The sequence below is a fragment of the Xenopus laevis genome, chromosome 5S, assembly GCF_017654675.1.
Source record: "Xenopus laevis strain J_2021 chromosome 5S, Xenopus_laevis_v10.1, whole genome shotgun sequence".
Classification (NCBI taxonomy): domain Eukaryota; kingdom Metazoa; phylum Chordata; class Amphibia; order Anura; family Pipidae; genus Xenopus; species Xenopus laevis.
In genome coordinates, this window is record NC_054380.1 from 26,736,848 (window position 1) to 26,751,757 (window position 14,910).

The window sequence follows — 14,910 nt, forward strand, 5'->3', positions numbered from 1 at the left end:
TAAAAATCCTTCGATCGATCGATTAAAATTGTTAGAATCGTTCGTTTTGAAAGATTTTTATTCGATCAAAGCATTTTCACTAAATCCTTCGAATTCGATATTCGAATTTGAAGGATTTAACTTCGAGGGTCGAATTCGAGGGTTTATTAACCCTCGAAATTCGACCCTTGATAAATCTGCCCCTAGAAGTCAGAGCTATTAAACCTCTTTTCCACTTTACATCCCAATCCTTATTGTGCTAGTGGGAGAGCTTTAATTGCATTCCTATTGAACAGTCTTCTCCATCTTCTAGAGCTATTGACTAATTTCTAATGCCCGTAAGTTCTTATGTCATACTATAGGTTCCCAAGTTTATAAAGACTTTGTTTAGGGTTCTCACTAGTGATGGGCGAATCTGTCGCGTTTCGCTTCGCCGAATAATTCGCGAATTTCCAGCGAAATTCGCGAAACGGCGAAAAATTCGCGAAACGAGTCGCGCGGGCCGATTTTGTCGCGCGTCAAAAATATTTTGTCGCGGACGCCAGTATGAGTTTTAACGCGCGACGTTATTTTTGACGCGCAGTGCAATTTGATGAAGCCCATCTTCTATGGGTGTTTTGTTTGTATAACCTTTTTTCATCTTTGGGCCTACAAATAAAAATTTTCCCCTTAGTTTCAAGCTTTGTAGTCTGTGATGATAAATGAACATGGTATCTTTTGCTTTGTGTCTGAATGTGCTGAATTGGATTGGACTCCATGGGAAGACCAATACACATGCGTGTTTCACTTAGTATACTGCTACACACATGCCCTGCATTGTTAGAGGACTCCTATCTTGAAAAAATGGCTCCCATTTTGCAAGTTTCTTAAACTTTTAACGTTTGTGGATTTTTTCACATTACCTCTGGTCAACTGGTAATGGTATCTACTACTACTCTATATCTCTGTTTAACCAAAAAGTACCATCTGTACTTCATATATCTAATAGTAGATTACTAACACAAGTACAACTAATAAATCTGAACAGATAGTATCTGGATGCTTTGTATTTCAGATAAAAATGAATAAACCATATGTTTATGTGAATGAACCTTATATTTACATCATGTAATTGTAATGATTCTGAAATACTATGTAATGTAATTTTAATGACTCCGATTAAGAATAGTCATCGTTGTGTTATTAGAATCCAAACAATTCCAAGTACCATGTGAGTATTAGTTTAGTCAAATGAAAAATGAACTCAAAATATAGAGATATAAAAAAATTTTTAATTTACAACATATAGCACAACGGTGCTGTAACAAACAATAAATAAATTAAAGTGGAGGAGGAGGAGGAGCAACTACCCTCTGCAGGTTGTCTACAATGTCCCTAACCTCTCCCAGCTCCTGCCGCATGGCATTAACTTGGTGGACTAGGGTGACCAGGAGCTCAGTCTGGTCGTAGTAGGCATTCTCTGTCTGAGTGCCTACACTGAGCCCCTGGTCGTCCACTGGTCGTGCCGCCTGGTGAGGTGGTGGTGCCGCCTGGACAGGTGGTGGAGGCGGTGCTGCCTCATCAGGTGGAGGCGGTGCTGCCTCATCAGGTGGAGGCGGTGCTGCCTCATCAGGTGGAGGCGGTGCTGCCTGGTCAGGTGGTGGTGGTGGTGGTGGTACTTCCCCATCATCAGGATCATCTTGGATCCATTCAGCTGGCAATGAATAAATTTCAGTTTGAGTAACACAGCAATTGCATTTGTATAGTATAAATTATACAGGATAAGGTGTCATGTTTGTAACTACAGGAAAATTAACTTTATTGTAGTTAAGAAGGGAAACCTATTTTTTCCGTTTAAATAAATCTACCTTTATGTGAAGTAAAATTCTTATTAGCCTTGTCACAGGCCTAAACAAATACACATTTGCTCCAAAATACCAAAATAAATAGGAATCAAGTGCAGGGCAAGATTTACATAGTAGGCGCCCCTAGGCCCACTGCCATTCGTCGCCCCTGTCCCCTCCCCTTTATTCGGGCAAATTTTTATCATCTGGACAGGAGCAATGGGGATTGCTGCATGGGAAACTATTGTATCTCCTGTGCATCCCCAGTTTTTCTGAACCAATATGGGTGTGGTTGGGCAGCATGCCGCCACCCTAAAATCTTCCAGCCCTAGGCCCGGGCCTTGGTGACCTTTCCACAGATCCGAGCCTGATCAAGTGGCTTTATTGTAGTTAAGAAGGGAAACCTATTTATTATGTTTAAATAAATCTACCTTTATGTGAAGTAAAATTCTTATTAGCCTTGTCACAGGCCTAAACAAATACACATTTGCTCCAAAATACCAAAATAAATAGGAATCAAGTGGCTTTATTGTAGTTAAGAAGGGAAACTCATGTATTGCATTTAAATAAATCTATTATAATCTGTTTAAATAATCTCCATTTGACAGCTCATTTACTTGTTATCTAACTTGTCTGCAATTATGTCAGTCAGTCAAAGTCAACTGTTTCCAATCCTAATTACAGTATTCACTTAAATACATTTTTGCTGTAAAATAGCAAATCATTATAAGATGTTTTCTTTTTAAATAACTCTACCTTCCACCTCCATGCGCAGCTCATCTACAAATGCGCTATGGCGTCTTTTGAGATCGCTCCAGATCCTCTGGAGCTCCCGCAAACTTAAACGCAGGCGGTACTCCCTCCGCAGCCTGCGCCTCAATCTCTCCATTATGCTCCTTCGGAGCGCCTGGATTCCTCTCACTCCAGGAGGGATATTGTCGTATCCCTCCTGGTGCAGGTACCTGACGAAGTACCTTAGCTGGTCCCGGTTCATCATGCCAGGTCCTGCCATTTTCAAACTGCACTCCTAAAAATGTAAGCACGGGCGGGGCTATTTATAGTGGCGACGCCCATTTTTGACGCGCGCATGACGCGCGTCACATGACGCGTGCGCTCACACGACGCGCGTCACATGACGCACGCGCGCGCATGCGCAAACATAGTTTGATATGACGCGCGCCGAATCTCGTCGCGCGGCGACGAATCTCGTCGCCCGGCGACGAACCTCGTCGCGACGGCGACGAACCTCGTCGCGACGGCGACGAAATTGATAAATTGACTACTGTAACACTCAAATACATTGATTTTTTAAAATAAATTATGATATTAAGTCACACTATATTTGGCAATTAGGCACTATTAGAAGTAACATTATTCCCCTAGCAATCATACATTGATTTAAATAAGAGACTGGAATATGAATAGGAGAGGCCTAAATGTAAAAAAGTAGCAATGACTAACAATACATTTGTAGCCTGACATAGTATTTGCTTTTTAGTTGGGGTCAACTCATTGACCCACATTTAAAAGCTGCAAAGAGTCAGAACTTAGAAGAAAAAGGCAAATAATAAAACCAAATTAAAAGTTGCTTAGAATTTGCCATACTATTGCATACTAAAAGTTTCCTTAAAGGTGAACCACCCCTTTAAGGGCTTTGCACTGGATCTATGAATACGTTGTGTAAAGTGTTTGGAAACAAAGGATGGCGTGTGTTCTCTTTGAAGGTTATGGACAGCAAACTGGGACAAGACTGCTTGTGAAGTTGAAAGTCGCAAAATAGCAGATGCAGCTGAAAGTGGGATGTAAGATGGACATCATCTAGGAATGAAATTCCTCTTTCCATTAAGCAAACTGTGTTGTCTCGTTTATTTAACTCAAGGACAAAAGCATTCATAGAGGACAAATTCAATCTAAATTATTACTTACAGCATGAATTTAAGTAGAGTTTATGGCTATGTTTGTGTCAGCCAGGGTTGCCAGGTTGGTTGGTTTCCAGTCAAATTTACTGGGCTGATGTTTGGGGCCTGTTTGGGCCTCTGTGTAATTTGAATGCAAGGGCCTATTTTGACTCCCAGACCAGACATGGCTTTGGGACTACCATTAAAACATTTCCCTTACTTTTGTACACAGTGATGAATGTATATATGCCATGTTTTGCTTTGGAATCAATGGGAAGAGCAATTCGCACCTATGTTCCACTCAGTTACTGCTATACACACATGCCCTCCCTGTATACATTTTTTAGAGCACTCCTATCATTTCAAAAGAAAGAATAATGACAGAGGCAAAGGACTTTTGGCCGCAGTCGTTTCAGGGGTAATAATAGTGTGAATACATTTGACAACCAAGCAGCAAGCATTGTTGTAATCAATTTTATTAGAGCCAGAAGAATTAAATGAGGCAGGCCTCAACCCCCAGAAGAAATTAGCCAAACAATGGGGCTGTATTCGAAGAAACATTTTTAGAAGCCATGATAGGCCTCAACCACCAGAAGACATTAGCCAACTTAGCGGCAAAATTACAAGCAACCTATTTAGAAGCCATGATAGGCCTCAACCCCCAGAAAAAATTAGCCAACAATATGGCAGTATTCGAAGAAACATTTTTAGAAGCCATGTTAGGCCTCAACCACCAGAAGAAATTAGCCAACAATGTGGCAGTATTCGAAGAAACATTTTTAGAAGCCATGATAGGCCTCAACCACCAGAAGACATTAGCCAACTTAGCGGCAAAATTAAAAGCAACCTATTTAGAAATCATGTTAGGCCTCAACCCCCAGAAGAAATTAGCCAAACAATGTGGCAGTATTCGAAGAAACATTTTTAGAAGCCATGATAGGTCTCAACCCCCAGAAGAAATTAGCCAACAATATGGCAGTATTCGAAAAAACATTTTTAGAAGCCATGTTAGGCCTCAACCACCAGAAGAAATTAGCCAACAATGTGGCAGTATTCGAAGAAACATTTTTAGAAGCCATGATAGGCCTCAACCACCAGAAGACATTAGCCAACTTAGCGGCAAAATTACAAGCAACCTATTTAGAAACCATGTTAGGCCTCAACCCCCAGAAGAAATTAGCCAAACAATGTGGCAGTATTCGAAGAAACATTTTTAGAAGCCATGATAGGCCTCAACCCCCAGAAGAAATTAGCCAACAATATGGCAGTATTCGAAAAAACATTTTTAGAAGCCATGTTAGGCCTCAACCACCAGAAGAAATTAACCAACAATGTGGCAGTATTCGAAGAAACAGTTTTAGAAGCCATGATAGGCCTCAACCCCCAGAAGAAATTAGCCAACAATATGGCAGTATTCGAAAAAACATTTTTAGAAGCCATGTTAGGCCTCAACCACCAGAAGACATTAACCAACAATGTGGCAGTATTCGAAGAAACAGTTTTAGAAGCCATGATAGGCCTCAACTACAAAAAAAAATTGCCGACAATGCAGCAGTAGTGTCAGCAACAGCAGTAGGAGCCTTGATAGACACCCACCAGAGTTTTGCCAAATAATGAGGCATTAGTAGCAACAGCAGCGGCAACAACAGTCATGTTGTAACTTTTAATAAACTCTATATTAGAGCCAGAAGAATTAAATGAGGCAGGCCCCAAACAGAAGACGTTTGCCAAATAATGAGGCATTAGTAGCAACAGCAGCGGCAACAACAGTCATGTTGTAAATTTCAATCAACTCTATATTAGAGCCAGAAGAATTAAATGAGGCAGGCCCCAAACAGAAGACGTTTGCCAAATAATGAGGCATTAGTAGCAACAGCAGCGGCAACAACAGTCATGTTGTAACTTTTAATAAACTCTATATTAGAGCCAGAAGAATTAAATAAGGCAGGCCCCAAACAGAAGACATTAGCTGCAAAATTGTAAGAAAAATATTTAGAAGCCATGTTAGGCCTCAACCAGAAGAAATTAGCCAACTTAGCGGCAAAATTATAAGCAACATATTTAGAAGCCATGTTAGGCCTCAACCAGAAGAAATTAGCCAACAATGTGGCAGTATTCGAAGAAACATTTTTAGAAGCCATGTTAGGCCTCAACCAGAAGAAATTAGCCAACTTAGCGGCAAAATTATAAGCAACATATTTAGAAGCCATGTTAGGCCTCAACCAGAAGAAATTAGCCAACAATGTGGCAGTATTCGTAGAAACATTTTTAGAAGCCATGTTAGGCCTCAACCAGAAGAAATTAGCCAACAATGTGGCAGTATTCGAAGAAACATATTTAGAGGCCATGTTAGGCCTCAACTACTAAAAAAATTTGCCGACAATGCAGCAGTAGTATCTACGATAGCAGTAGGAGCTTTGATAGGCCCCCACCATAAAAAAATTGCAGACAATGCAGCACAGCAGCAGTACTACTAGGGCTAGTAGCAGGCTACAGCAGCAGCAGCAGCAGCAAGGGCAGCAGGTGCAGACAGATGGGGAATGGGCAATACCACTGAGGAGGAGAGTATGGGCAGCAATGGAGAGAGGAGGATAAATCTATGGAGGAGAAGGAGGAGAGGAGGCTAGTCTCTGCTGTCTGCAGTGGGCACTTGGATATCCCCGCTTATCCATGCCTCATTCATTTTAATGAATGTCAGCTTATCCACGCTGCCAGTGGATAGCCGTGTCCGCTTCTCAGTGACCACCCCACCTGCGGCACTGAAGACACGCTCTGACAGGACACTGGCAGGGGGGCAAGCCAGCACCTCCAGAGCGTACTGTGCCAGTTCTGGCCACTGGTCGAGCCTCGAGACCCAATAATGCATGGGGTCATCGTCAGGGCGAATGGCATCCTGCACGCTGACTGACCCCATGTAGTCAGCCACCATATGCTCCACCCGCTGCTGGTGGTGGCTTTGGGTGCTGACTGGGCCTGCTGCTGGCCGTTGAGGCTCGAAAAAGCTCTTCCACACACCCATGAGATCTCCGCCCTTGCTGCTGCTGCTGCTGCTAGGCCCCCGTCTCTGCTGGGTGTGTGGAGTAGTGGAGGCCTGAGAAGTGTCAGACTGGGGGAAGGCCTCCACTAATTTTGAGCACAGAGCCTTCCTCAATTGACCCATCCTCCTCTCTCTCTGGCTGGGTACAAGGAACTCCCCCACCTTTCCCTTGTACCGTGGGTCAAGCAAAGTAGCCACCCAATAATCCTCCCGGTCTTTGATAGAACAGACCCGGGGATCGCTTCGGAGGCAAGTCTGCATATGGGCAGCCATGTAAAAGAGGTGCCCCCGACCAACCTCTTCTTGACTGCCCTCCAGATGCAGCAGGTCATCTGGCTCGACCTGCCCCTGCTCTGTACCCTCCCAGCCGCGGACAATAGCTGGGGTGGTTGGGTGGCATGTGCCCTGCTCCCCATGCTGCGCAGGCACCCAGTCCTCCTCTCCCTCATCCTCCTCATCGGGCACCATCTCCTCCTCAGCCCCCTCTGCCTGCCTACGGGGCCTACTCTCCTCCTCCTCCTCCTCCTCAGGCACGTCACCCTCCTCTAGCAGCCCATCCAACGTGCGCTTGAGGAGGAACACCAGGGGTATGACATCGCTAAGACACGCATTGTCCCTGCTAACAAAGCGTGTCGCCTGCTCAAAGGGGGCAAGTACTTGGCAGAGCTGCCTCATTTGCTGCCACTGCTCTGCACTAAAGTACCCCAAATCTGCCCCCTGAGTACCCCTGGCACTGTGCTCCAGCAGGTAATTGCTGACCGCCCAGCGCTGCTCTACGAGGCGCTCCACCATGTGCAGGGTGGAATTCCAGCGCGTCGGCAGGTCACAGATGAGCCGGTGGGGTGGCAGACTATGCTGCCGCTGCATCCGTGCCAAAGACGCGCTGGCGGTGGGGGACCTGCGAAAATGGGCACATACCCTACGTACCTTCTCCAGCATGTCACCCAACCCTTGGTAGCTCTTGAGGAAGCGCTGCACCACAAGGTTGAGGACATGTGCAAAGCAAGGCATGTGGGTCAGGTGCCCTAGGCGGATGGCGGCCAGCAGGTTGCGACCGTTGTCGCAAACAATATTACCTGCTTGGAGCTGGCGGGGAGTGAACCACCGCTGCACCTGAGTCTGGAAGGCAGCCATGAGCTCAGGTGCAGTATGACTCCTCTCGCCCAGGGAGAGGAGTTGCAGCACAGCCTGACATCGCCTGTGCTGCACTGAAGCGTAGCTGCGGGGACGCTTCAGGGGTGGCTCATCCATAGTGGAGGAGGAGGAGGAGGAAGTGGACATGTGGGGTTTGCCCTGTACCCCACGGGGAGGCACCTGTAGCCTGAGGGGAGCGCCCCGGCTTGCACCCTCCCCAGCACTCATGAGGGTGACCCAGTGCGCAGTGTAGGTTATGTACCTCCCCTGCCCATGCCTGCTGGTCCACGTGTCAGTGGTGCAGTGCACCCTGCCGCCAACAGCATGATCCAGCGACAGGGACACATTCTCAACCACATGCTGGTGGATGGCAGGGACGGCCTTCCTGGCAAAATAATGGCGGCTGGGGATCCGCCAGTTAGGGGCAGCGCAAGCCATCAGCTGTCGGAAGGGGGCTGCTTCGACTAGCTGATAGGGCAGCAGCTGCACTGCCAGAAGCTTTGCCAGGCAGCCATTAAGCCTCTGCACTTGGGGGTGGCTGGGGGAGAGAGGCGTCTTGCGGCTGAGGAACTGGGGGAGGGAAACCTGGCGGGACAGGGGCCGCATTGAGGAGGAGGAGGCTGCAGAAGAGGCTGAGCTACACAGTGGCTGCCTCCGACTGTGAGCCCAGAATCCTCTTCACCTGCTGCAGGGTCTGGGGAGCTAGCACCTCTTCCCTGAGGAATGGGAGGAGGTGGACAGGAAGCACCACTGCCACCCGGTGCCCTGCCACTTTGGTGCTGCTCCCACGTCATCCTGTGATGACGTTTCATATGGGAAATTAAAGCTGATGTTCCCATATGTGACCCTGCCTGCCCCCTTCGAACCTTCTGCCGGCAGAGCTGGCACACTGCTATTGCCTGGTCCTCTGCCTGGCACGTGAAAAAAGCCCACACTGCTGAAGTGCGGGCCACTGCCTTGCCTGCTGTGGAGGGTTGAGGATGGTCCCCACCCGTACGCACATAGGCTTTGGACCTAGGCGCAGTGCTGCCCTGTTGCCTGCCCCCCCTAGCAGTGGTCGGTGGAGCCGGCTCTTCATCCTCATCAACAACAAACAGTTCCCCCCCTGAACTGCTGCTGTTATCCTCTGGAGCCGGCTCCCAGGGTCTGTCCCTGTCATCGTCCTCCCCCAGACCAGACCCTGCCTCATACATGGCATCAATACCCACATCCAGCATGCTGGTGTCTGACCCCACACCAGCAACTTGCTGCCCTGCCATAAGGGGACCCTGCCCAATATCCCCTATTGATGTGGGCTGTGAAATGACCACCTCCTCCTCTTCATCAGACATGAATGCCCCCCCCATTCCTGCCTGATCATCAAAAAGATCCAGGGTGTCTGGGCCCAAGTCCACCTCAGGATCAAATAAGAGGGATGGGGTGTCATCCCACACTGAGCTAGCAGGTGATGCCACCTCCTGCCGCTCACTGGTGCCCGCTGCAGATGAGGTAGCCTGGGTCAGCCAGTCTACCACTGCCTCTGCCTGCTGCGACCGTATGGGTCGCGAAGCAGTGGCAAAAAAATCGGGCACAGTCCTACGTGGACCAGTTGCCCCGCTGCTGCGACCCACAGCCACCTGCTGCTGTGGCATTTGCTGCTGCTGTTGTTGCGGGTGCTGCTGCTGTTGTTGCAGCTGCTGCTGCTGTTGTTGTTGCAGCTGCTGCTGTTGTTGTTGCAGCTGCTGCTGTTGTTGTTGCAGCTGCTGCTGTGATGGCAGCTGCTTTGATGGCAGCTTGTGCTGCGACTGATTTACAGTGCCCAGACTGGGCATGGCACATGGCTGTTGTGGGGTTGGATGCCCACGGCCAGCACCACGGCCTCTTCCTCGGCCACCCCTCCCTATCCCACCCTTCTTCCCACCACCACCACCACCACCCATCCCCCCTCTCCCACGGCCCGTCATATTGGGCAACTAAACTTAAAAAAAAAATATATATATAAGGGGGGGTTTGGATATTTCGGGGAAGGAAAGGAGAAAAAAATAAAACCCTCAACTAAATCCCCTCAGCAGAAGTGTGCACCCACAAGGAGTACACACACCAGCACAGACAAAGACAAAGACAGTTAGCCCTAAAAAGGGCTATTGGGTGGTGAGCAGGCAAGCAGAAGAGGGAAAACAGTAAACTGAAATCCACAACCTCCACTTGCACTGACTCAGAAAAAAAAAAAGCTCTCTACACAAACTCCACTAGCTAAATCACACACAAATCTCTCACTATCCTGCTCTCTCTACCTCTACCAGAAACGCCACGAGTAATGGCCGCCTCTGCAGCTCCTTATATAGCCAGTGGGTTGGCTCAGGGATGGCTCACATCTTATTGGCTGCTGTGGGTGATGTTTAGTTTGTCGCGCGTCTTTTTGTTTTGACGCGCATTAGCGGCGTCTCGGCTCGTCGCGCGACGAAATTTTCGACGCGCGGCGAAACGAGTCGCGAGGCGAATTTTTGCCGCAATTTCGCGAAAAATTCGCCCGCGGCGAAACGCAGAAATTCGCCGCGAATTTAACCATGGCGAATTTATTCGCCCATCCCTAGTTCTCACTCTTTGTGAGTTCCAAATTCACGGAGCTTGTGTCAAATAAACTTTTCACCTCAAGTGGTCTCCGGTTCTTGAAGTTCCACAACAAACATGTATGGAATTTTTAGTAACTGATCTAAGTCAACGTATTACTTTGATAGGTCAGTTTAATCAATTTGATAGATATGAGCATTTATCATGGGCCTAGCCTTCCAAATCATTCCGCATCCACCAAAAGCATGAATGGGTGATATATTATTTTGAAGTGGTTTGATCAATATTAAACTTCAGTTGTTTCAGAATATGTTGATTTGTTCTATTCTGAGCCAATTTTTTTTACATTAATAATATTTAGGGATTGTTCTGGATCAACTGGAATCCATTTTTCCATATAATGTGTCAATGTAAAGCATTCCCCTGCAGTATGCACAATTCATCTCACAAAGCCTGCTACTTCCACGAGCTGTCTTTATAAAACATTTCATAAAATCAGTTCAATATCCTTCTTTAATGAAACTAGAACAAACCCTTTTTCACAAATAGGCTACTTTATTGTTTTGGGAAACATGGATCATGTCCGATGTTCTGTTCGATATCCAATAGATATTCTGATATTCTGAACTAACAGAGGGTAAAAATGTATATCACAATGAGGATATCACAATAATCCAATAGATATTCTGATATTCTGAACTAACAGAGGGTAAAAATGTATATCACAATGAGGAGGCCCGGATTGATCCAAAATTGTATTAACTCTTACTATATTGTGTGTTATTGGGGGTTGGCCAATCAGTATTATAGAATATTAAAAAGTATATAAGTATAATAGTCAAGAATAATGATAATACTAATTTGAACATTTCAGAACCTAAAATGTGATCATCGCCTAATTTATTAAGCAAAATAATTCAAATAATTGGTTACTATGACTTGATGAATGATCATATTTGAGTATTTCAAATTAAATATTTACTGGGAATGGTAAAAAACAAAACAAAAATAATCTTTTGTTTACATTTGTGTTTTTTCAGGTCAGATATCTGTGGAGGGCTTCATGAACTATCTGAGCGGAGAAGAGAATGGAGTTGTACCACCTGAGAAACTGGATTTGAATGAAGACATGTCTCAGCCATTATCTCATTATTTCATTAATTCTTCCCATAATACCTACCTCACTGGTAAGTTGTTCTAGGAAAACTTGTTTGTGATGAGTGAAGCTGTCACCTTGTGTTATGGAATGGGGAAAAGGCTGTAACTTTGTAGTGCAACATATGAGTCATGAGAATGAAGCAGGTGATTATGGAAGAGCTTGAAGAGGGTTAAAACTGGAATTTAAACAGCAGTGTACTCATAAGTATACAACAGTAATTATAAGAAAGGATAATGCGGCCCTACTGATATGGATATGGATATTAAGTTATATTTGAAAACTATACCTTGAAAACCTTGATCACAACTCCTCCGTCACTAATTATACCAGTGTCCAGACTTATATTAACGTTAATAAGCCTTTGTCCAAAATATAGTTACATAGTTAAATCAGATTGAATAAAGACCAAAGGCCATCAAATTAAACCCCTCCAAATGAAACCCAGCATCCATACATACACACACACTGACCCCTCCATACACTCATATAAACTATATATATTCTTACAGTAACTATAGATTTTAATATCACAATAGCCTTGGATTTTCTTCTTGTCCAATCCAAGTCATTCTTAAAGTCATTAACAGAATCAGCATCACAACATCATCCGGCAGTGCATTCCCCAACCTCACTGTGAAGAACCCCCTACTCTGCTTCAAATGAATTCCTCTAGTCTGAAATGTGGCCTTTGGTGCGGTGATCCTCTTTATGGTAAAAAGGTCCCCTGCTATGTGTCTATAATGTCCTCTAATGTATTTGTAGACTGTAATCATGTTCTCTCACAAAATTTGCCCCTTTCACTCAAAGATAAGTGCAAAGTTATTCAGATTGGTTCAGTAACAGTGAAGATTATCAGGTCTAGGGCAAGTCAAGATCCAATTTCCAAGGATGACACAGAACTACAGTCCAACCTTCAGCTGGCTAATTCTAATTCACAGATCCCCTATCCCCAAATGTTGCAGCTTCCTACCTCAGGGCACATTCCTTTACTGGAACCTTCTCCTCTCACAGGTTCAGTTGTGATCCCATTCATAAGCATTATTCTTCAAATCCTAGTGAAGTTGCCTCCAATGACTTCTAGCAATGTCCTGGAGGAAAATCCCACTGCTCCACTGTTTTCCCCTTAGTTTCCTAAGTTTTAAGGCACCCCCTAATTCTCTCCCATGATTACAGAGTTTCTTTTAGTTTTGGTATGCTATTTAGATAGCTTTAAGAAGAGGTTGCATGGCTTTTTAGCAAGGGAGGGCATACAGGGTTATGGAAGATAGCTGATAGTACAAGTTTATCCAGGGATTGGTTCCATTGCGTCTTGGAGTCAGGAATGATTTTTTCCCCCAGAAAGGCAAATTGTAGAGGCTTCGATCAAAAGGGTTTTGCCTTCCTCTGGATCAACTGGCAGTTAGGCAGGTTATATATATTAAAAGGTTGAACTTGATGGATATGTGTCTTTTTTCAACCTTACTGTGTTAGTTAGGACCAGTGACTGTGATTTTCTTCTGCTGAGAAGAAAACCAACTAATTCGCAATTTAATATGTGAACTAATATTCATATCAGCACTTCATCATTTACATTTCAGCTAACCATTAAATTATGCCAAACCTAAATATTAAATTCAAGTTAAAAAACAACATGAATTTCCTCTTTAAGGCTGGATGGTTGCCATTGTAGAAGGGATTTTACAAAATGTTGTTCCTATAGCAATGATGCAGCTTTACTACTTGACTGGTTCACTTCATAAAATCTGAAGCAGAACTCCACATGGGACTCTTCTTTAAATGAAATTCTGGCTGAGATTAAAATGTCTATGATTTTGCAGTCTTCGTTTACATGACATTTTAGTTTCTTTCCCATGGCTGTTATTTTAGCTATTTCAGTCAGAAAAAGAAAGACATGAACCCATCAGATGGTTTATTACTTTGAAATTTAATTGCCGTTTCGCATTCATGATTGTATTTTGAGTATTTCAAGTAAAGATACCCACCAAAACAGGAAGTGCCAATGAATAGTCATTGATGAAGTGTTCTGTATATATATATATATATATATATATATATATATATATATATATATATATATATATATATATAATACACAAAAGCTATGTAAATTATATCCTTATAAACGGTGAGTTTTGATGTCATTTCTGTCACATGACTCACTGGAATTTTTATACAGGTCATGGAACTCCAAGGTAACTTCTAATATCCTTATATTTTGCAACTGGGGGTACTTTATTTATTATAATACACAAAGTTCAGTGAGTCATGTGACAGAAATGACATCAGAACTCACCGTTTTATATGGTCATGAAACTCCTCGGTAACTTATAATATCCTTATATTTTACAATAGGGGGTACTTTATTCACTATATATATATATATATATATATATATATATATATATATATATATATATATATATATATATATATATATATATATATATATATATATATATATATATATATATAAAACAAGGAAAAGTTGGGTGCAAAGAGGCTGTGACCACAAAATATAGTTCCCAACCTTCCCAGCTATAGTCAGGTGATCCCGCTCGTGTCTAATAAAAGGGCAACCAAGTTTGGGAGTTTTACTTTGAAAGCAGCAAGTAAGTTTCAGGTAAAAGTCCCTTTGTAAAATGTATAATGAAGCAATATAATTCTTAATGAATCAGATGAAAATTGAGCGTAGGACTGGCCAGATATGGGATGACTTTGACGTAGTTGGCCAGCTTAAATATATTGCAATATATGGACAAACAATCCCTGTTTTGTTTAAAGGGTAAGGCATTTTTAGTAGCTATATGCACAAAATGTCTCAATGTCTTAAATATATTTATAATGGGTTAAGTGCAGAGGACTCTTGTATTTGTATGTATATATATATATATATATATATATATATATATATATATATATATATATATATATATATATATATATATATATATAGATAGATACTTGTTCATATCATTTCATTCAATTAATTTTACTAATTCCTACTAAGGGTTCAAAACCAAAATGCACCCTTTGGGGTGACACTTGATGAAATGGCAAGTTTTTGTGAACTTTTATTGACCTTTGAGAAAATTAAATATATATGGAACTTGGCACAATGTGCTATAAACTGGAATGTTGTTAAGCAACTGTATAATAATAACAGCAATTAAGCAACAGAATCAAAATTCACAGTTTACTGTAGTTTAAATTTTACTGACAAATTATAAACATTTTGGGCCCTCTGCTTCAATACAAGAGGATTTTGTAAGGGGCTGCAATTTATTATTGTCATAAATCCATTTTCTCCCATTGAGAAGAAGTTATTTTTTC

At 43.4% G+C, this 14,910-nt stretch overlaps 1 protein-coding gene across 3 annotated transcripts in view; it reads left to right on the forward strand.

Moving 5' to 3' along the window:
• The window catches only part of plcb1.S (phospholipase C beta 1 S homeolog), a 305,516-nt gene that overhangs the window by 207,476 nt on the left and 83,130 nt on the right, over positions 1-14,910 (forward strand). For all 3 annotated transcript variants that reach the window (XM_041564337.1, XM_041564338.1, XM_041564339.1), the window contains exon 10: positions 11,462-11,608. In XM_041564337.1, the coding sequence (XP_041420271.1) occupies positions 11,462-11,608 (147 nt within the window). The remainder of the gene's footprint in view (positions 1-11,461; positions 11,609-14,910) is intronic.